At 49.2% G+C, this 23,361-nt stretch overlaps 1 protein-coding gene across 5 annotated transcripts in view; it reads right to left on the minus strand.

The window, feature by feature from the left end:
* GSS (glutathione synthetase) overlaps positions 1–23,361 on the minus strand; it is a 757,391-nt gene that overhangs the window by 410,674 nt on the left and 323,356 nt on the right. For all 5 annotated transcript variants that reach the window (XM_078652246.1, XM_078652247.1, XM_078652248.1 and 2 more), the window contains one exon: positions 11,495–11,572. In XM_078652246.1, coding sequence (XP_078508372.1) covers positions 11,495–11,572 — 78 coding nt within the window. The remainder of the gene's footprint in view (positions 1–11,494; positions 11,573–23,361) is intronic.

Consider the following 23,361-nt stretch of genomic DNA (forward strand, 5'->3'; position numbering starts at 1 on the left):
GAGTGCACTGAGTGGGACACATACGTAGACGAACATGTGGTGCCATGGGTATGAAGAAAGCCATCATGCCTAAGAGAGCCATCACCTGTTTTACTGTGAGGTGAGCTTGTGGTTAAAAAAGAGGCAATGTTTGTATGAACTTTGTGATTCTTTCTGCACTTGGATATGCTTTGGCTGCAACTGAATTGAGGGTTGCGTCTAGAGAAGGCTGATTTTGCAATGGTTTAAAGGGAAACTTTTGTATGTTTAGAGTAAACCCCAGTTTTTGTAGGTTGAGTACTTGTTTAGTGTGTTAAAGGCACTGACAGTAGGCTGAGTTTTTGATAAGCCAATCATCTAGATACGTGAAAACATGAATTTCTTACCTTCTGATTGAGCTGCCACTACTGCAAGGGATTTTGTGAAAACCCTTGGAGCTGTTGTGACCCCATAATGGTAGCACTTTGAATTGATAGTGTTGTCCATTCAGCTGAAAGTGTAGTAAACAGCGGTGTGCTGGATGAATGGGGATATGGAATTATGCATCTTTGAGGTCTAGTGCGGTCATGAAATCTTGCTGTAACAGTGATATTACTTCTTGTAGTGTGACCATGTGAAAATGCTTCAAGGAGTTATTCCTGTTTAGTGGCCTGAGTTCAAGAATAGGCCTTAATGTTTTGTCATATTTGGGAAAGAGAAAATAAAGGGAGTACACTCCGTGTTCTTGATGTTGTATTGGTACTATTTCCATTGCCTCTTTTTGAAGGAGACATAACTTCTTCCTGTAAAAGTTTTAGATGTTGTTTTGGCATCTTTTGTGGTTTGGGTGCGATTGTGGGTGGTGTTTGTTTAAGTTCTAAGCAACACCATCTTTGATTATGGATAACACCCATTAGTCAGTGGTAATGTGTGGCCATTGTTGATTTGGCAATCAAAAGGCAAATTAAGCAGATACTGCTGTACATCTGATTTAAATCAAGATACTCTGAGCCATGCATGGTGCCTAATGAAGATACTAATATTTCATATATTTGGCCATTAGGGCCAGTTTCAGGCTTTCCCAGTGGTCCATTTCCCAAGATGTCTTTGTAAAAGGTACTTGCTGTTTTTACTTTGGTGTTACTCTCAGATTTTATAGCCTCGATCAGGGCCTTGTTTCCTCCCGACAGCTGCAGTAGAACCAGGTCGGCTTCATCTTCGTACCCCCCCTACCCCCTCGGGTGCACACAGGCCAAAACACGTCCACCAACTTTGTGGTCATGGTCACATGGATCTTCTGTAAATGCAGTGGTACCAGCTGTCGTTACAAGCTTTGCCAAATACTCAAAGATGGGTATGATGGTTTCAAATAAAAGGGCAATTTTTGGGGGCAATTGTTCTATCCATGCCCAACTTATTTCGTCTGTCATTGGTGTCAATCTATTATCGGTTGTTAGAGCTGGGTCAGGGATTCCCCCAATAATTGGCAGAGCCAGCTCAAGAGTTAAAGCGTTGTGATTGTTATCTCATGTCGTGGCCTTACAGCGAAATCAACAACCCTGCCTCACATCCTGGTTCGGCCATGCAAGCTCACAGAGAGAGTTTTAGGTGTCCAGGCCCTGATTAAAGAAATGTTGAACTCGGGGATGGCCCAAAGCTCCTCCTCCTCTGTGGCAGGTGCGCCATTGAGATCTTTCATTGGCTCGAATTGGCAGTTAAAGTCGAACCCCAAAACCACGGTAGCGTTGTTGGAAAAACTAGAGATTAAACCATCTAGTTGATCTAGAGTCGAGGATTCTTGGCCAGTCCTCACAGGCCTAGAATAAACGTTAACTAGAGCTAGTTTGAGGTTCGGTGAAAAGGTTAGCATGATGCACAGTATATTGGGTGAGTGGTACTCCACCGGAGTTACCGTGCAACCTAGATGGGAACCTACCCAGGTACATAGCCCTCCGAATGGTCTAGCCTGTCTCAGAGATAGGGCACTTATTTCAAATGATGCAAACCCCAGACGTGTGACATTCTCCATTGCCCAGGATTCCTGGAACAAAAATATGTCAAAAGTGTCCACAAAGTACCCCCAGTCGGGACAACCTCATTTACTCTTGAGACCTGCTACATTCCAGGATAGAACCTTGAGTTTGTTCATTGCATTTTGATTGGGTGTATTGCCACCCTGGATACCAGGTTCCAGTGGATCTTCTAGCTCAAACAGTGCGCTGTGGCACTTGCTCATTGTGCCAACAGATGCTACTGATTTTGCACTACTAGCCGTAGTGCCAGGGGTTTCTAATGTACCTGGCGTATAGCTTGGAGCATATGAGGTTGTAGGGATGGAAGAGACTTTTTCCAGGTGCAATATGTTATGCTTGGGGCTAGATGTTACTAGTATACCTCTTGGCAATTTAGGGAGATCAGTGGGGGTGGAATACATATTCACAGGGTTAGTGTTAAAACACTGTTTAATAAACCTAGGCTCTTTGATAATAGCATCCACGGCCATATCCATCGTAGCTTCTCTCAATCCTGCCGTCCTGGGTACCCTCACTGCCCCAAGTCAATCGACTTCTTCCAGGACCCCAAATCCATTTACCAGGGGAAGGTTAAATGTAGGAGGTCTTGAGTATAGGTACCCCTGTCCCAATGGCAGCTGGTTCTGATACCAGTCATCCTGTAAATGTCTATTATCTGCCCTGGATTGAATAATAGATTTTGAAATTTAAAAGTGTGTGAGCGGGATAGGCCTGATTGTGGTACATTGGTCTTGGGGAAGATGGCTCAGTTGCTGGAGGTGTTGTACAGTTCATGGATTTTTTTAAATTGATTATAACACAATCCCCATGTAGATCTTTTGGCCTATTTCCAACCCAGCCAACCCTACGAGTCATGAGAATTTTATTGGCATGGGAGTAGGCATACTGGCGATGTCTAACAGGCCAGTGCAGAAAAGTAATTTTAAGCTCAAACTGGGATTCCTTCTGACCCTCCTAGGCTTCTGGGACTCCTGCGAGGATGACAACATATGGGATTGAGGCTGGGGGAAGGTTTATTGTTGGCAGTTCATCCCCTACCCAACCACCCTGGCTCTGGGGCCTATCCTTGGAAAAAGTGTTGACCAAAGTACCCTTAGTTAATAGTACCCACTCCCCATGTTTGGGACCAGAATCGGGAATGTTATTAGCTGTGGCCAGAATGGCGGGGATCTCCACACAAGATGCTTTGGGCCTTTCCATAGTCTCTATGATGTCAGAAAGTGTTTGACCAGCAGGATTAACCTGGAGTGCGCTGGTATCTGCAGACTCTAAGGCACATTGTATAGTGGCATTAGATATTGCTTTGCCCTCTTTCACTAATTATGTTGCACATTCTTGGTATTGGTCAGGAAGGACTGAAGTAGTTTATGCATTTCATCCCATGTGGCCTGATTATAATGGGAGAGAAGTCCCTCAGAATTTGCGATACACATGTGGTTGGCTGACTGTGGTGCTACCAGTTTACCTGCTGCATTGCATTTTCTACTCTCCTTATATGTAGGAGATGCATTCCCTGTGCCTTGGAAATTTCACCTTTTCCTGGCAGTGTGCACCACTAGTGAGTCGGGCGTAACTTGGCCCTTTATAGACTCAGGGTCCAGTGGAAGTGGTTTATACTTTTTCTCGACACATGGGGTGATTAGTCTCGATTTAACAGGCTGTTTAAATATTTCCTGTTTGGATGCTAGTATACAAGCCTAAAAAGTGGTACAAAAGGGGGTGGTGATGGATGGAGCATCTGAACCAATCAAACACTCACACCCAGTCAACAGATCTGGGTTTAATCCATCACCGTTCTTTAGCCCACTCTGCCACCCCGGTTCAGACATGGCCATATGCAAATCAGTCAGACCCTGTGCCTCATGGGAACAGTTCAGCCTGAACTGCCAAGCCATGCCTTCCCTGGACCGGAAACAAGCTTCCGAGGATCGGTTTCTGGCATTTTAGCCGTCTTCAGCCCGGCTTGCTTGAATCCAGTGGCAAAGTGAGCAAGGGACTCACGTCTGAGCATACCCTGCCAACTTATGGCAAACAAAGTGGTACAAAAGGGGGTGGTGATGGACGGAGCATCTGAACCAATCAAACACTCACACCCAGTCAACAGATCTGGGTTTAATCCATCACCGTTCTTTAGCCCACTCTGCCACCCCGGTTCAGACATGGCCATATGCAAACCAGTCTGACCCTGTGCCTCATGGGAACAGTTCAGACCGAACTGCCAAGCCATGCCTTCCCTGGACCGGAAACAAGCTTCCAAGGACCGGTTTCTGGCATTTCAGCCGTCTTCAGCCCGGCATGCCTGAATTCAGTGGCAAAGTGAGCAAGGTACTCACGTCTGAGCCTACCCTGCCAACTTATGGCAAACAAAGTGGTACAAGAGGGGATGGTGATGGACGGATCATCTGAACGAATCAAACACTCACACCCAATCAACAGATCTGGGTTTAATCCATCACCGTTCTTTAGCCTTTAGACTTTATGTATGCCTTGTCTGAAATATTTTGTGTGGCCATTAGGGCAAAAGCAGAAGGGCGTGTTTTCCATCCCTTGTGGACGTAGTCCTGTAGAATAAAGAGGAAGTTGAAGAACGGGGGTCGAGCCCAGGTGGATGCTGTGAAGAGATCGATATTACCAGTTGCTATCTTCCGGATCTGTGATTTTTCGGTCCCACGAAAAACCCGAAAGCCTATGAAGGCCTCGTGGAGATTGAAGCTTCGATCCTGGAGCTGCTACACCTACATCCGAACCCTTTGGCGGAAAAAAACAATCTAACAAAGGAGTCGAGCAACACGCACAACACACACTGAAGGAGAAGGCACTATACCGTGTAACTCGAAGACTTCTTGAAAGAAAAACAACTTGCAATTGTCTAAGCCCAACACTAGATGGCAGGATAATGCTAAGCATATGTATCTACGCAGACACATGCAACAAATTGATTGTTAATAAGGCTTAATGACCGTATAACACCTTTTCACACTGGACAAAAGCCATTTTACATATCAGAAAAGCCTTTTAAGCTGCTTAAAGGGTTTTGGCAATACACTCTGGATTGCAAACTGGAAGGGGGCACTAAGAACATGTTACTTACGTTTGGTAAAGCCTTATCTGGTAGAGACTATCCAGCCACATATTCCTTACTGTAGAATATCAGCAGGCATCAGACTGGATTTGGAAGATTTTCGAGCAGTACCCCAGTGTGCCAATAGGTGGAGTTGTTCAGCTCCAAGTCAGCGCTGTCCATGTCAGAAGTGATGTGAGCAGTACAAATATAGGCACCACTTGGCGCACTGAAATAAGTTACTTTCTCAACTTTGCACGCCAGGTGCGCAGAGCCATGACAAGAACTGACCACTGGTTTGACAAACTAAGGCCCTGTAAAGGATCGGTTAGGAATCTGCGACTAGATAGAATCTCTACCAGATAAAGTGTTTCTGAAGGTAAGTAACTTGATCATCTGATAGGGTCTTTTAGAATCAGATTCCTTACCTTAGAATAGATACCCAAGCAATACCTCCTCGGAGATAGGACTTGCAAGCCAATCAAATAATAAATACCTGTAGGACCAAACGGGCTAAGTGCCCGTCACAACAGACCTGACTGTCCAGGCAGTAGTGCTTGGTGAACGTGTGTAGTGAACCTCACGTTGCTGCCTGACAGAGGTCTAGGACTGGGGCGCCTTGTACTAACACAGTGGTCGCAGTCTTGACTCTAGTGGAGTGAGCTCGTAAGCCTTGCAGGGACAAAAAGTTTTATTGTTAGAAGCCTAAGAGGACAGTTGTGTAGGGGCTCTATTGGTGCAAACGAGAAATGTGAGGACCAGGATGTGGTCCCACTGAGGCATGATGAATGGCATAGGGGGAAACATATGCTGCAAGCCTTTAGAAAACCTAGTCACAACAGGCGACGTAAAGATAGTAGGTTTGTCCAGAAAAAGCAAAAATGCTGAGAAGGCAGAGAGATAACCTTTAACTGAGCCCAGAGCAGAGCCCTGCAGGGACAAAGCAAACAAGAGAACCTTTGATAGAGGTGCAGAAAGGGGTCTACACTGGGGGAAGCACACCAAGAGACAAACTTGTCCCAACGGCAGGCGTGTACCGACTTTGTGGAAGGACACCTGGCTATGAGAATAACATTACAGACTTCAGGAAAAAGACTGAAAGCTGTGAACTGTCATCTCTCAATCTCTACCCAAGAAGGTGGAGGGTGCATGGGTTTAGGTGCAGAACCCTCCCCTCTTGCTGTGACAGAAGATCCTCCAGAAGAAGCAGTCTGACTGTAGTCATGCTTAGCAGAAAATACCAGATACTGCGTGTCCAGTCAGGAGCCACATGAATTACCTGAGCCCGATCGATCCTAATCTTCTTGAGAGCTTTGGGCAAGAGTGGTATTGGCGAATAGGTGAACAGGAGGCGGGACCTCCACGCGAAACAAAAAGGGCCTCTGAGTGAGTCACCCTGGAAACTCTAGCATTCAAAACTGATGATATTGAGCGTTCTTAGCAGTGGCACACAGATCTAACATATGCTCTCCCCACTGCTGAGAAAGATCTTGCACCACCTCTGAATGGAGACTCCATTCGTGATCCACTAGGCATCTGCAGCTGAGTTTGTCCCCCTCTGTGTTCAGCAAGCCTGCCAGGTGATGAACCACCAGGGAAATACCTGGACGTTCAAGCCATGACCAAAGATGCAGGACCTCTTGACAAAAGGTCCATGACCCTGTTTGTTCCAGTACCACAAGGGGGTGGAGTTGTAAGTCAAAACCTTTACCTGCCTTCTCTTGATCAAAGGATGAAAGGCTTATAAGGCCAAAGAATCACCCAGAGCTCCACGATGTTGATGTGGAGCCCGGACTCCATGGTTGACCAGAGCTCTCTGACCTTCATCTCTCCCAGATGGCCGTCCCAACCAACAAGGGAAGCATCTGTCACCACTGTGATCTCTGGATGGGAATGGAGAGAGGTCTGCTGCTAACCAAATCGCGGTTTGTCAGTCATCACTGCAGTTCTTTTGCAGTTCCCGTCAATAACTGGACCAGAGAGGAAAGACTCACCTGATGCTGCTGACCACTGAGACTTCAGGTGTTATTATTATTATTATTATTATTATGTGTTCTTATATAGCGCTCGATTACCCGTAGGCATCTCGGCGCTTGCCTTGGGAACCCATCCTGGCTTTTCCCTGTGAGATACCTGTACTGGGCATCCCCAAGGTGAAAGCCAGGCATCCCGCCGCGGGGGGGGGGGGCTGTAGCGGAGATTAAGCAAGCTGATGCCCAGAGCTGCAGAGTGTGAACCCGTGATTCGAGTAGGTACCGAAACGAGAATTATCGAGTCCGTGGATATTTTGGGCTCAAGACCCTGCCGCGTCGGGAATTGAACCCTGGTCCCGGGTCTGACCTCTGCTTCAGGGTCTACCTCCTCTAACCAGTGAGCCACACTTCTCCACTGGTGTTATTAAAGGAGCCAGAGTATGCCAGCAGGGGTGCGTTACCTGCAGGGTGCAGTACGCCATGAGGCTCAGCAACCACAGAGTCCATCGCACTGCAAGCCAAGATAGAGGCTGAAACACCAGAATCATAGCCAGAATATCCCAAACTCGCTGCTTTGAAGGATAGCCTGACACAGCAACGTGTCCAGAATGGCTCTAATGAAAGGGAACCTCTGAGAAGGACTCAGGTGTGACTTTGGCACGTTGATAATAAACTTCAGCGAGTGTAGGAGATCGGACGTGGTCTGGAGGTGGGCGACAACTGGGACCCCTGACCTCTAGCGATGGACTGCAACCACCGCCATCACCTTCGTGAACATCCGAGAAGCGCTGGTAAGGCAAAAGGGGAGCATGGCAAACAAAGTGCTTGTGGCCCACCATGAACCACAGGTAACATCTGTGGGCTGGCACAACAGGTATGTGAAAATCAGCGTCCTGCATCCAGCCCTGGGGCCCAGGGCAGACAGGACCTGAGCTAACATGAGCATTTTGAATTTATCGTTCGAAAGGCGAGGGCACATGCCTAGCATAGAATGGAGGTCTCTGTACTTCCTGAAGCAGCAGTGTGAAGTGGTTCTCAGCTGTTCCATGGATGGTGGCATGGACGACTGGGTTTCTGTGAATGGGAGGGCGTAACCTCCCTGATGGACAATTTAAAGCACCCATTTGTTTGTTATGGACTGCCATCGGGGCAGGTGGTGCGTGACCCTGCCACAGACCAGTTGTCTATTATGGTGATAGGGCAAACTAAAGGGGTTTAGAGGCTGTGGCAGTCAGGGGTGGTGGCGACTGAGTAGATTACTGGCCTTGGTTCCTACGAGGCTTGTGGGAAGCACGTTTGTGGCCACAAAAGGACAAAGGAGCTTGTTGGCTGTAGTGCCTGGGGGGAACAGGAGGCAGTTGGTAGCCCCTACTTTAGCCACGAAGGATGCAAAGGGGATAATGGACCTACGGCATGGCTGTGGAGAGCCCCAACAGACTGGGTGATGGCCTTAAAGCACTTGAGCGCTGAGTCTGCCTTCTCACCAAAAAGGATGATGGCGTTGAAAGGCATGTGTATAAGGTATGCCTGGACAGCCCCCGAAAAGCCAGCGAACCTCAACTAGGCATGGCAAGGGAGTACCACTGATGATGTATGTGATCCACCCAGTGAGTCGTCATATCAGTCTGAAGCGTGTGGTGAACTTTGCCAAACTGTATGGATATACCATCCCAAGAGGCATGTGGTGTTCACCGACCTCAGTGCAAGGATGGCAGAAGAGAACCTTCGCTTGCCGAAGGTGTCCAGCCTCTTGGATTCCCTATTTGGTGGAGTGGTAGGGAACGCCTCAGGGTTGATTTTGGACTTGGAGAGCTAGACAACCTTTCTTTCAGGGTTGGGGTGCTAGGTCAGAAAAGCTGGGTATCGAAGAGCGGGGCAATATCAGCAGGCAATCGTCCTGTGCACAGCAAAAACCCTTGTGCAGGGCTTGGCTTATGCCCTGAGCAGGACATCTGTGAGGGATTTGTTAGAAGGGAGGCTGAAGCACCTCTGTCCTGCCACTGAGGGTAGCGCAAGGTCCAGATCCTCAATGTCCCTCCTCACCACCAGGGCAAATGAAGCCTCTTCCTCTGTAGCTCCCTAGTGGGCCAAACTAAGCTAGTATCTGGGTAGAGGTCCAAACAACTGACATCTATCCACCTGTTCCTCTTACCAGTTAGGCTAGGGCTCTTCCAAAGGGCTGGGACAACCATAAGGATCCTCATATCTTCTCAGATCGTACTAACTACAGAGAAAAATGGAGGGTCTGGTTTCGACTCGGAAGGTCGTGTTCCCAGCCAGCACCGAAGTCAACATCAGGTTAGGTCGAACCAGCTTCATATTGGAGTCAGGTATAACAACAGGGTCAACTCAGAACGGCACCACTGAACAAGACCTGGGAAAGGCTGTGGCCTTGAGACTTCATAGAACTATTTCAACTGGGCGGGGTGCTTTAGCCTTGGGAATTTCTCGGCCGTGCAGGGTGGATCTAGACTCAAGCTCCGTGGCTGACGGTGGGAGCAGGGCCTAGATCTTTGGCAACGTTCCTGCCCCACTTCCTTAGATTTGGATTGGTGCAGCAAAGTCGAAGAGCGCTTTGACTTCTTAGATTTCTTCGATTCCTTACGGGACTTACCCGACAACTTCGAGCGTGATGATGAGCATCAGGAACAGCTCTGCGAATGGGCCTGGGACCTGGAGCGTAGAAGTAGACTGGCATCAGGCGACCTAGAGCTTCGAGGAGCACTCCAGAACTGCTTTGGCATTCATGGCGTGACAGTCAGGGTAGTCATGGCCTGGCTCCAGGCACCAGAGGCAAACCAGGTAGGATCTGTCACAGACATCTACCTGTAACAGGAGCCACAGGGTTTAAAATCCACAGGTTTTTTGGTGACTTCCGTGTGAGAAGTTGGCCTGGTACATGCTGTCCACTAATTAAAGTGGGCACCTTGCACCAGTCCAAACAACCCATATGACATATGAGGTCAAAGATAACTTTTAGAAAGCTATCCTAGTGGTGGCTGTGGAGAGCAGCCTTCAGGCTTAATCTTGAAGGAATGTAAAACAGCATGTTTATCAGAATATTACCTTTAGTATTAACTAAATGAAAGGAGAACCACACAGTAGTTATAAAAATATGTATTTATTTATATAACACTCTCTAGTATCCTCTACACGAGGATAAAACACAAAGCAAACAATACTTTAGAAAAGAAACAGTTGTAAGTAGCACAATACACAGTGGGCTGCAGGGGGAGACCAAGCCATATACTAAAATAGTGGTGTAAGAACCAAAACTGGAGTCGAGACAGTGTCTAAAACACATAGAATCGCTGGGACCCCAAAAGAACCACCCAATGTGAGTAGAAAGGGACCCCACGGAGGACGGTTGCTGTGTGCTAACATGACCACAGGCTCCGTACAATTCTATGGGGAAGTTGCGGTTAAAGTTTAAGGACACTTCTCTGTGGACTTTGAGGAAACCCTTTGGAACTTAGGAGGTTGGAGAGCCACCCCACCCGTGGATTCCAGAGTACTCGAGTTACCTATCCCAGAAGAGATGGGTGCATAGGTCTGGAGTGGAAGCTGATGGCTGAAAATAAAATCTAAATACACAGGCCTATCATTAGCTGGACGAAGCAAGGAGGCTTGTGTTGCCTCAATTCTGGTCACTAGCTGTCAAGTGAAAAGTGAAAAAAAACTGAGACTTTGCCCACAAATTAAAGAAGTGCTGCACTGCAGATTATTACAATTAAAAATGCTGAGAGGAACTGCTCCATTTATCAAACATGAAGAAGTTACACTTGGTACCTCAAGACTACCCAAAGCGTACTCAGCCACTCCAGCGCGTAGTTTCATGGTGAGAGCAAAATAAAGAAATGTTGCCTCAGAATGGGGCACTGATTCTACAAGAGACTATTATTCAATCAACTTCTAATAAATAAATAATATATATCTGTGGAATTGCCAACTGTTTAATTAAAAAAACAACTCGGTTCGTATGGCCCAGGCACAATACTGTGGTAAGAGGATAAACAGCTCCATAAATTCCACAAACATTTGACAAAAAAGGTTAGATGCGCGTTCTTGCCCAAGCTTTGAAGGTGTGACGTTTTTTGAAAATGAGCACTAAACACAGTTTACTAAGATTTACTGCTTCATGTACCAAACTATAAGCATTGGGAAATCTCAGGGTGTTGGCATGCCTCTAAAGTAAATTTCTTTAAATAAATAAATCAGTAAATAAAAACTTATATATATATATATATATATATATATATATCTGCGTACTTCTGGATCACTCTAAACACGGACCACAATTATATATATATATATATATATATATATATATATATATTCAGTTAAACAAGGGCCCCTAAACAACAAAAGAGCGATTAGTACTGTAACTTTGTTCTACCTTTAGATATGTCTAAGCAAAGTACAATTGTATGAAATATGTAAGTGCAGCATCGCCGTACATGTATACTTACACGAAGAGCCTCCTCTCCTCATCCAATGATGCTCTGTCAAACACGTCATTCAGCTTCCGTCGGATAACACAGATTTTTCTTAGAAAGAAAAAGACACACTTATTAACTTATTCATGCGACCTTCATCTCGCACAGGACGACATTACTCATTTTTCTATTGCATACTGAATTTCTTAACAGGTCAATGGACAAACCTGACAAATAAAATGCGGATGCACAGTGCAAAATACAGAGTTGGAAAGCAACCACCTAAACCAGACGAGCGCACTGAAAGTGGATGTGGAAGTTACAGACAAAGCATAAGGGCAACTTTAGAAAGAATTTTTGTAGACAGGACGTACTTCGGTACTCAAATTCAAATTCAAAATTAGCTTTATTCGGTTAAACATTTTTAAAACCTTCAAAGCACAGTTCCATACAAAATTCATAGGGAAAGTTCATTACATACATAAGATGAGTTTGATACAATTATACGTATTTTATAATCCGTACAAAAAAACACTATTTGAATTAACTTAGCCCTCACCAAAATAATGCTTGGAATTCAAATAAATAGTTAAAAAGATTGTCACCCAATGAGCATGCTTTTTTAAAATTCCATCATAATACAATTTCATATCATCAAGGATTTCCAGGTCAACGGACAAACCTGACAAATAAAATGCGGATGCACAGTGCAAAATACAGAGTTGGAAATCAACCACCTAAACCAGACGAGCGCACTGAAAGTGGATGTGGAAGTTACAGACAAAGCCTGAGGGCACCTGTAGAAAGAATGTTTGTAGACAGCACGTACTTCGGTACTTAGTTAATATACATAGAGTCACCACGGATGGAGTAAATCATACAGGTTTTAGTCATTAGATGCACTCCTCATACTTGCGAAGTTGAATTAATAATGCAATTGCGTCGGAAGGGTCTGGCAGGCTGAGATGGTAGAATCGGATGTATGAGGCAGTTCGCGCTTTTGTTATTTTACCCAACATCCTGGGGATTCTAAAGGTGTCCACAGTTTGAAGATTTTCCTTGAGTATACCGATAAAATAGCCAAAATATAAGTACATTTTGCTTTTTGGTGAAAAATAGGAAAAAAGTGCTGTGCAAGAAAGCATATTTTTTTTCTAAAAAGGCCACCAACAAATAGTTTGCCCTTCACAGGGACAAAGAGCAGATACTGAGACTGAATTATGGCCCAGCGGTGGAGAAACTGCGCACACAGGTGGAACGATGGATGCAACTGCCTCTATCTTTTTCAAAATATCCACATCCCATTAGCAAATGCCCTTTTCACACAGATACGTACGCTATTAACAAAACGAATATGGTGGGTAAACAACTTAAGCGCATGCGCGCTAGCGGTTTTCCCGCTGCGCGCTGCGTTTTTAAAAAACCCGCGTTACATGACGAGCTCAGCTCGTCATCCGCGTAGCGCAGGTTACGCCCATGACGAGCTGAGCTCGTCATGAGCGTAGAAAGGGTTAAATAGGTTGGGGCACACTGACCCTACCATATGAAAGGGGTGGATTCGGGGTGCCGGACATTCAGCTATATTGCCTAGTGGCACAATGTGGCCACTCCTGGTTTTGGTAACACCCTGATGCACGGGTGCCGTATGCTAGGCCAGAGAGGAACTTAGCGGACCCCACCCCACTGAGTTCCTTACGACCTGTTGGGAGGTCACAAGATCCCCACGATATCCAAATCTTATACACCACCTGATGGGCATGGTCGTGGTTACTCAGAAAAACAGGGGGGGGGGGACATTATACTCCCCAGCACTACCAATACTTGCCAACCCATGGCTCCCCACTACACTGGACATGTTAACAAAAGGTACCCTTAAGTGCATGGGAATATGTATCATTGGCGATCTATTCCCTAACGGGCACTTATTCTCCCGCACAGAGGACCCCCGGTTTCAAACAGCTTCTTTCATGGACCACTTTATCCTGGTCCATATGCAGGAAGTATTAAGAGAAGCGATATCCACCTACTCCATTGAACTTAAGGAATTTGCACCACTTTCACTTATAATTGAGGACCATAGAAGAGAACACATCACGTCCCGACAATATAAAGCTTGTCTGGTGCTCATGCCACAACACAACGCCAAGGTAAGGGACGCATGCCTGGACAGCAAACCTGGGGCATCCCCTCACTGACAAAATTTGGAAAAGCTGTTGCACACAAAAATGAAACTAATCTTATGTAACCACAGACACAAACAAACCCACTTTAAGATTTTAAGGGCTAATGTCACGCCACAGCAGATGGTTCGCATAGACAGCGCCAAATTTGTACACTGTCCCAAATGCAACTTGTATGCGGCCACATTTGCACATATAACATGGACATGTACCTCGATAGCTTCATACTGGCATAAATACCCAGAAGACGTAGAAGCTCTGGGGATCCAAGGAACCATCCGAGGTAAGTAACCAGGAACCCCACGGAGGCCGTGTGCAGTGTGGGAACATGACCGTGTGCTCAATTCAAGTCAGTAGGTAAGTCGTGGCTGCAATTTTAAAGAAGAAGGACCCTTCCCAGTGGACCCGGAAGAAACCCAAATGGAAGAAAGAAGGTTGGAGAGCCACCCCACCAGTGGATACCATAGGAACAAGGATACCTACAACAGGGAAGCTGGATGCATAGGTGCAAAGTGGCATCGGAAACTACAATCAAACTCAATGGAAGACTTCAGGAAGATGCAGCTGGAGAAGAAGGTGAAAGTGTTCGGTGGAACCCGAAGGTGGATTCAAGATGAGAAGTATCTGCAAGCAGAGGGGACAGAGTCTATGCCACTCGGAGGTGACCAGGAGGCACGGAAGACGAACTATGTCACTCAGGGGTCACCAGGAGGCACGGAAGACAAATGCCCATCAATGTCGGGTGTATCAGGAGAGGTGACGGTGACCTTGGAGCTGCAGCTGTGTGGATCAGGCGACACTGAGGAAGACCAGGAGCCATTCGTGAGCTGTGCCATGTCTGATGTCGAGAGTTGAGGGGTTGGTGCCCGTCAGGAACAGCAACAACCCTTGGCAACTGCAAACAACGAAGGTAGTGAAAAATGTGCAGGGTTGGGGCCAGCATGGTCCAAGTGCCTCGCCACAAGCAGGGTAGTCCAAGCAGGCCCGAGCAATCAGGGGAGTCTGCTGGAATCAAAAAAGACCCTCAAGAGGACCCACAGGACGGAGGCACTAGAGTCGCAAGTGGACCTCGAGCAGCTCACCAGAGATGCAGGCCCGTGGTGCAAGAGATGCGATGAGGAGGAAGATCTTGGCCACAGGAGATGCCGTGTGGGAGCAATGCCAGCTCTAGCAGAATGCAGGGAGCCGGCTGGGGTCACAGGGGCCCTTGAGCTTTCGCCACTGCCCCAATGTGTGAATGCTGAGTGCTCTGGGTGACAACCGGGGAACCCACCTTTAAATCGAGACCCTGAGGTATGGGGTCCATAGGGCACAATAGGCTCGAGGAGGGGGGCTATGCGCCCCCTCCCCTTTAAATAAATAAATATATATACACACAGCCCTGGGGCATAGGGTCCCCCTCCCCTTTCATTAAAAAACATGGCCCAAGAAGATGGGGTCCTCCGGCCTTTTAAGACTTGGGGAGAGGGTCCAAATGATCTTCCATCCCTTTAAATTAGGTGTGGATCTGGGGGAAGGGGTTCCCAGGGCCGGATGAGTCTCAGAGAGGGAGCCACATGCCCCCACCCCTTTAATACAAATAAAAATGGCCCCAGGAGATGGGAATTCCCCGGGCCTGATAAAACTGAGAGGGGGGTTGTGCGCCCCCTCCCCTTTTAAACATAAAACAGCACCAAGGAATAAGGACCTCGGGCATGTGAAGGATTAGGGAGAGGGATCACCCAGCCCCTCTCCCCCTTTCTACTGGTCAGCCCTGGGTAATGGGCTCCCAGAGGCCTAAAAAGGCTTGAGGGTGGGTGCCGCCCGGCTCCCTAACCATTTTCTGTTATATTTGGCCCTGGGGTATAGGGTCCAAAGAGCCTAATACGGCTTGGGAAGGAGAGTCACACGCCCCTCCCCTTAGATTTTGGATTTGGGGATGGTGTCTCTGGAGACTATTAAGGTTCGGGGAGGCGGCTGCATGCCCTATTTAATTGTGCTTGGCCCTGGAGGATGGGCTCCCCACAAGCAATTAAAAGTCAGGAGGGGGCTGTATGCCCCCATCCACTTAGTATATATGTGTTGACCCCACGGGGTGGGGTCCCTGGTCCCGAAGGCCAACCCTAAGCTGAGCACACCAAAGGCTGTGAGTGGTATGAGGTTGACTGCCTGAGGGGAGTTGATTGCAGGGCCTGGCTGCAAGCCAGGCTCTACAGCCAACCCACGCTGCACCTGACAAAAGCGGTACAAAAGGGGGTGGTGATGGGCGGAGCATCTGAACCTATCAAACACTCACACCCAGTCAAAAGATCTGGGTTTAATCCATCACCGTTCTTTAGCCCACTCTGCCACCCCAGTTCAGACATGGCTATATGCAAATCAGTCTGACCCTGTGCCTCATGGGAACAGTCCAGCCCAAACTGCCAAGCCATGCCTTCCCTGGACCGGAAACAAGCTTCCGAGGACCGGTTTCTGGCATTGCAGCCGTCTTCAGCCCGGCTTGCTTGAATCCAGTGGCAAAGTGAGCAAGGGACTCACGTCTGAGCATACCCTGCCACACTTATGGTGGCCAAAAGCGGTACAAAAGGGGGTGGTGATGGACGGAGCACCTGACAAAAGGCGGTGCACAGAGTGGGGTTGGCTGCCTCTGGATGGTTTTTTCAAAAAACAATGGTCCTAAGCATAGAAGGGATAATCAAAAAAGCTATTATAGACTTCAATAAGTACTATAAAGTTGATTCCTATGTCCAGCCGGACATGGAATGTTTATTAAATCAATGTATGAATACGAAAAAATGGAAACACAAACAAATACAGTAGGGCACAGTCCTGTACCCAACATGAGGGAAAGAAAATAAAGAAAAAGGTGGGAAACAAATGAATTATCAGGCAATAACTTTGGAGCCAATCGTGGCTTTCACCTCACTACATAATACAGCAAGCTCTAACCGACAGTAACCACAATACATAAAAACAATGGTTAATTTGCAGCACTGTTTGTGAAAGTCGACGTTTCGATCCCAAGCTCCTAAATTAGCGGGATCATCATCAGCACTATTAATACAATTGCCTGGTTGTTAACATTTTAGCCTGTTTGAATAAGGGGAGAGAAAAAAAACAGAGGATAGTGACCCAGGAGAATCACATACGGTTCAAGTTCGAGCATGTCAACAACAATTGGTGGTGAAAGGTGCCACCAATATTACGGACTGGATTGTTTGTGACACAATCTTTAGGGTGCTGTAACAACCGGTGCAAACATTGTGCTCGTGAGGCGGGATTTCTAATACATAGCGGGTTGAGCGGCGCTTTTTGGTTACGGCACTGCGGTGGCGTGGGGGGAAAAAAGGCGTGGGGGGAAAGGAGTTTTATCATGCTTCCAAGGTTGCTTGGCCAAGATTGTCAAAGAAAAACGGCAGTGGTGTGTATCGAGTGGTTTGATGACTATATTGGTGCAAGTGCAAAACAGCTAGACAATGCATTGAATAAACTGGATATGTCAGGCATGTGTTTGTGAAATTAAAAGATGGTTTGGCCACATATGCAAACCCCCTGCAGTGCATGGCATCATGATGTCATAGAATATGTCATGATTAACGCAATATGTGACTTCATAAGTATTGCATGGCAGGGACACAAGTTGTAGTTAACTCTACTAGGTAGAATTGGTGAATTTCTGGATCTTTTTAAGTTCAAAACCTAATTATAACGTTACTTTAACTTATGTTTTTTCCAGTGGAAAGAAAAAAAAAGATATATATATATATTTTTTTTTTCAACGTCTGTTTTTATTTTACTTCCCGAAAGGGGCACGCTGGGGAAACAGGTGACAATTACACAGCGATAAGCCTACAACCCTCAGTGGGCCGGCCGCGTCCAAAAAAGAAACAAGAATTACGTTGCAGTAATAAACTGTGTGTACATGGTCAATGAGCACTTCAGGCCGATACAACAGTCCGCTAGAACCCCTAGGGGGCCGGGTGTGTTTATAGAGTAGCGTGTGCCGCCCACCATTCCATGGTATCACCACTCAAAGGAGCAGGCCCGCGAGAGCGGGCATCCACCCGAGGACAAACCTGAACAAGTAACAGACCAGATCGATCCAACATACAACCAGAAGCCTAGATGAAGGCAACAGAATAATAAGAATAGTTCAAGGAGGGAAAAGAGGGAAAGACAGAAAAGAGAAAGCCAGGGAAGAGGGGACCAGAGATCTCAGGGAGGTGCAGTCTTCATGGCACACCGTTGGGAACCTAGTTCAGTCCCCATGGTCGTCATCTCGTGGGACCACGCGGAGTGAAGGGGATCACCGCATCATCCACTAAACGCAGCGCCCTCAGCCTAGGAGGCATGCTCCGTGCGTGTTCAGTTTTGCATAGATAGGTCACCAAGGGCTGCCACACCTTCTCAAAGCGCGTGGTGCGAGACTGCAATCTCGCGGTGAGTAATTCCATAGTGATGACTTGCCATAGTCTCCCAAACCATGCAGCAATGGGGGGGGGTTTCTGCCTTCTTCCAGTACAGGGCAATGAGTTGTCTGGCAGCACCTAGCATTTGTAATGATATAATCCATTCACATCGGGTCAGGGCGAGCAGATCGGCAGGTTTAATTCCCAACAACACTGTACTAGCGGCATCAGGCAAGGGGAACCCCAAGACCCCTCGTATGTGGCTCAGGACCTCTTTCCAAAAAATGGCAATCAGGGGGCAGGCCCACCAGATGTGCAAGAAATCCCCAGGCACATGATGGCACCTCCAGCAACCGGGAGAGGAGGAGGAGAACATTTTGTTCAAGCGCTGTGGCGTGTAATACCACTGAGTCATTACCTTATATGCGTTTTCTTGTTGTGGGATGCTGCGATACACTTTGGGGATATCTCTCCATAAGCGAGTCCACTGTGTCGGCGTGACAACGGCTCCTAACGCCGTGTGCCATCTCTGTTGGTATGGTTGTGAAGGCGGGGCCTGAGGGTGTTGTAGTATCTGGTAGATCTGGGAAATTAGGCCCTTCGTGTCAGTGCAGGAGCGGGCCAGGCGCTCAAACGGAGTAAAGTCCCGTGTGGCCCCCGAGTATATCTCGTCCGTCAAGACCCAGTGGCGCAGCTGGCGATATTGCAACTCAGCTGTCTGCGGAAGCCGGAACTTGTAATTGTAATTCTACAGTGGGCAAAAGATTTAATGGTACCCCCGTCAAAGAGATCGGTGAGGACTCTGCAGTCGCCCTGCGTCCATTTATCAAAGGCTCTGGTGTGATAAGCCGGCGGGAACCACGGGTTGCCCTCGATAGGGGTATGTGGGGAGGGAAAAGTCGTGAGGCCCCTCTTTACCGCTATCCTATCCCACACGTCCAGCACTGTCCTTGTGGGTACCGCCAGATACGCGCTCGGAGATCGCCCCGCTTTATGAGTCCAAGCCAGATTCCAGATAGTACGCCCAGCGACCGCTCTGTCCATATGGAGCCATCCCTTTTCACTCCTCCTGGTGCCCCATTCCACCACAAAACGCAGGTGAGCTGCCCAATAATAATCCGCTAGATTAGGGCACGCGAGCCCTCCACGATCTCTCGGGGCCATAAGGAGCGTTTGGGAGAAGCGGGGCCTCTTACCCCCCCATATGAAGTTGGTGCAGTCTTTTTGCAAGGCCCGGATATGTGGCAAGGGGATAGGTGTGGGCAGGCATTGGAATAGGTAAAGGAGTTTGGGCAAGATAGTCATTTTGATTGCGTTGAGTCTCCCCAGCCATGAGGGGATGAGGGACTTCCACCGTCTCAGGTCCTCAAGGACCGATTTGCGACACTCGTTCCAGTTAAGCGACGACCATCCGTCTAGCGAGGGGGTCAGGAGTATGCTGAGGTATCGGATGTGGCGAGTCATCCATTGGTATGGGCATAACTGCTCCAACGAAGGAACGTCCGACGGAGGGATCGTGAGGTTAAGTACCCAGGACTTTTCAGGATTAATTTTAAGACCGGAGGCGCCCTCGAAGGTGCAGAGTACCGCATGGAGCGCTGGTAAGGACTGTTGGGGCTCTGTAAGGGTGAGGATGAGATCATCCGCGTAAAGCGCCACTTTATGCGTTCGCCCGCCCATCGGAATGCCGTGGACGCCCGGGTTGCGACGGATCATATCCGCCAGAGGCTCTATCGCCAGGGCGAACAGCAAGGGCGAGAGAGGACAGCCCTGCCTAGTCCCTCTACCGATGTTGAACGGGTCCGTTAACCGCCCATTCACACGGATCCGGGCCCTTGGTGCCATATAGGGTGCCATGATCCTGGCGACCATCTTTCGACCAAGTCCCATTTTGCAAAGGACCGCCCGGAGGAACGACCAATCCACCCGGTCGAACGCTTTCTCAGCGTCCAATGAGAGGAGACAGGCCGGAATCTGCCAATGTTGGGCCTTCCCCACTAAATGCGCGATTCTGCGCACGTTGTCGGCCCCTTGGCGTCCATGGATAAAGCCCACCTGGTCTGGGTCGACGAGATCGGGCATATGGGGGTCCAGCCGCTTAGCCAATACCTTGGTGTATATTTTAAAGTCGGTATTGAGTAACGCTATCGGGCGATACGACGAGCAAAGTGCGGGGTCTTTCCCAGGTTTCGGGATTAAGGCTATTTCCGCCATCCCCATGTCTGGGGATGGGCCCTGACCCTCATCGAAAGAGGCAAAAAGTCGAAGGAGGTAAGGACTCAGCTGAGCCTGGAACATGCGATAGAAGGAAAGTGGCAAGCCGTCAGGTCCAGGCGTCCTCCCTAGATTGAGCTCTCTAATAGCCGAGGCCACCTCTTCTTGCGTTATCGATTCCTCCAGCAGCTCAGTCACGAGAGGTTGCAACGTCGACCCGCCATAGTGCTCCAAGACTTCCTCCTTTAGGGCAGGGGTTGGTGGTTCCGCAGTGTACAGCGATGTGTAATAATCCCGGAACGCCCGCATCTTGTCCTCCGCTGCCGTTGCGCGCGCCCCGGTAGGGAGTGCCACGTTCGCTATATGGGATCTGGCCGCCTTGACTCTCAGCCTTCTCGCTAGGAGTTTTCCGACCTTATCCCCGCCGTCAAAATGTAGTTGTTTCAGAGCCAAAAGGGAGCCCTCAGCCCTGTTCGCACGCAACAAGCGCAGCTGTCCCCTCAGATTCGCCAGGTGGCGTCTAGTTTGCAAGGTAGATCCCTCTTGATCCCGCGCCTCAGCAGCTCTCAGGTCCCTTACCAGGCCGTCCTCCATCGCTCTCCCCTCACGTGCCTTCGCAATCACCAGGGAAGTAATGTGGCCCCGTATCGTGGCCTTAAAGGCATCCCAGACCACCGAAAAAGGCGTCTCGGGCAGGTCATTGGTATCAAAATAGGAGGTGATAGCTGCGCGAATGTCCTCGACAGACGCCTCGTCCCGAAGGATATGCGGTGGCAGATACCATCTCCGTTCCCGGGGGGGGACAGTTCCGCGGATCCCGAAGAAGCAGATCCACATGCGCGTGGTCCGAGATGGATATGTCCGACATCCCCACGTCCAGTACATCCCTGAGGAGGTCGTGGGACAAGAATAGATGGTCGATGCGGGAGTAGGATCGATGGGCGCTCGAATAGAAGGAGTATTCTCTCTTATCTGGGGAGAAGTAGCGCCACGCGTCAAACAACCCTAGTTCGCCAATCTGCCTACGAAGCGCCAACGACATCGCCCCAGCCCTATTAAAGGATCCCGCGCTCCGGTCAATCGAGGGGCACCAAACCATATTAAAATCTCCCCCAAGGATGAGAGAGGGACTGCCCTGAGGTACCTGCTCCCGCAAGAGGTCTCGAAGGAAACGATCCTGCGCCAGATTGGGGGCATACACATTGCACAGCGTAAGTCTACGCGGACCCACCTCAACAGCCACCTTAAGGAAACGCCCATCTCCACTTCGGAAAAGCCTATTCTCCCCCCGCCTGATGCCAGCCTTGCACAGTATCGCCACCCCTGCCGTCTTCGTATCTGCTGTCGCCCAGTACTGGAGAGGGTATCTAGGGTGCGCCATGCGCCCAGTGTCCGCCTGGAGAAGGTGGGTCTCCTGTAAGAAAACGATGTCTGGGTCATGCCGTAGGAGATAGTGCCAGATCTGCTTGTGCTTATTGGGCGAATTAAGGCCCTTAACATTAAGGGACAGGATCTTTAGGGGGCCATTCACACTACTAGCCATGACAAGGAGCTCTAAAGTACGCCTTCCAAACCATCCGCAGCAATCCACACCGCAGCCACACACCCCGGCCATGTGTCCTCCCCCACCGCCTCCCACTTGCCACCCCTGGCTCCCCCCCAGGTCCCACACAGAGGGAAAGAGAAAGAAGAAAAGAGAGAGAGAGGAAGATAAGGGCAGACAGGAATATAGAACAAACAGTCGTCAGCCTAACCGGCTGATAACATGAACCAGAAAAGTGCGGCCAACAGGGCCTGAGTCTTCTGTCCCTAGTACAGGGCATTCTACACCCGAAGGTTCGAACGCTCTTCGGGATGTCACTCCCCAAGGGGCAGTTCGAGGGGGACATGGTCATCAGGACGCACCAGGAGGCGTGGAGCCCCCACCGCCCCAGGCCCAGCGTGCGGGGTTCAGGGGCACTTCAGACCCCCCCCCTGCACCCAGTCTCGGGTACGCAAAAGGAGCCATAAGAGTAGTACATCAAGAGGATCGCAGCATGTCGAGCTCCAGCATCAAGGCGTCGGGGGGCTCGGTGTGGGAGGGCGTCCCCCGGAGGCAGTCTCAGCCTCCTCAAGCGCGCGGATGTGATCAATAACGTCCTGCCTGGCCTGACTGTGTGCGGGCCCCGCATCAAGGGGGGTGCGACGTCTCCTCGGCACCGTGGTCCAATCAGGCCCGGCCGGAGCCCTCTTACGAGACGGAGATTTGGAAGGGCTTTCCGGAGGGGAAGAAGAAATGCCGAGCAGCCTCGCCGCCTCATTGTAGGACCTCAAAGCCTTCCGCCTGCCCTCCCATTGGAAAATAAGTGCGAAGGGATGGCCCCATTGGTAGGGAATGTTCATATTCCGCAGCTTCTCTGTCACCGGGCGGAAGGCGCGCCTACGTTTCAACGTGTTAGGTGCTAAGTCCTGAAATATTTGGATCTTGTGGCCCTTGTATTGAAGATCAGGCTTGTCTCTCGCGCACCTCCAAATTTCCTCCTTTTCCACAAAAAAGTGCACCCTGGTTAGGATGTCTGGGAGGAGGCCCGACCTCCCCGCCCGGGGCCGCAACACGGTGTGCCCGATCCAAAGTAGGAGGTGAGACATCCTCACCCCCTCGGACCTCGTGGAGAAGCTGTGCCACGTAACCCATCACGTCCTTCCCTTCTTCTCCGAGTGGCACACCACGGATACGGAGGTTGTTGCGCCGGCCTCTGTTTTCCAAATCTTCCTGCTTGACCTGGAGCTCAATGTTTTGTTCTTCAAGGGCCAGTATGCGCTGCCACAAATGTTCCTGGTCTTCCGTGCGCGTGTCCATGCTCCTCTCCAGGCCATCCACCCGGTCGCCCAGCTCTGTGACCTCCTTTTTGAGTTCAGTGACACAGGAATGTACCTCAGTTCTCAGGGATCCTATCTCGGTCTTGAGGGCGGCCATGAACGCCTGAGTCACCGGCGGGGAGTCCGCAGCTCCTCGGGACGGGCCCTCCCCGACCACAGGCGCCCCCGTCTTGCCCCACATGGCTACAACAGTGTTATCTTTAGGGGCCGCCGCTGAGTCGGCCCTGACGCCTTTGTTGGTGCGCGTCATTGGTCCCTG

This window comes from Lissotriton helveticus, chromosome 7, assembly GCF_964261635.1.
Source record: "Lissotriton helveticus chromosome 7, aLisHel1.1, whole genome shotgun sequence".
NCBI classification, from domain to species: domain Eukaryota; kingdom Metazoa; phylum Chordata; class Amphibia; order Caudata; family Salamandridae; genus Lissotriton; species Lissotriton helveticus.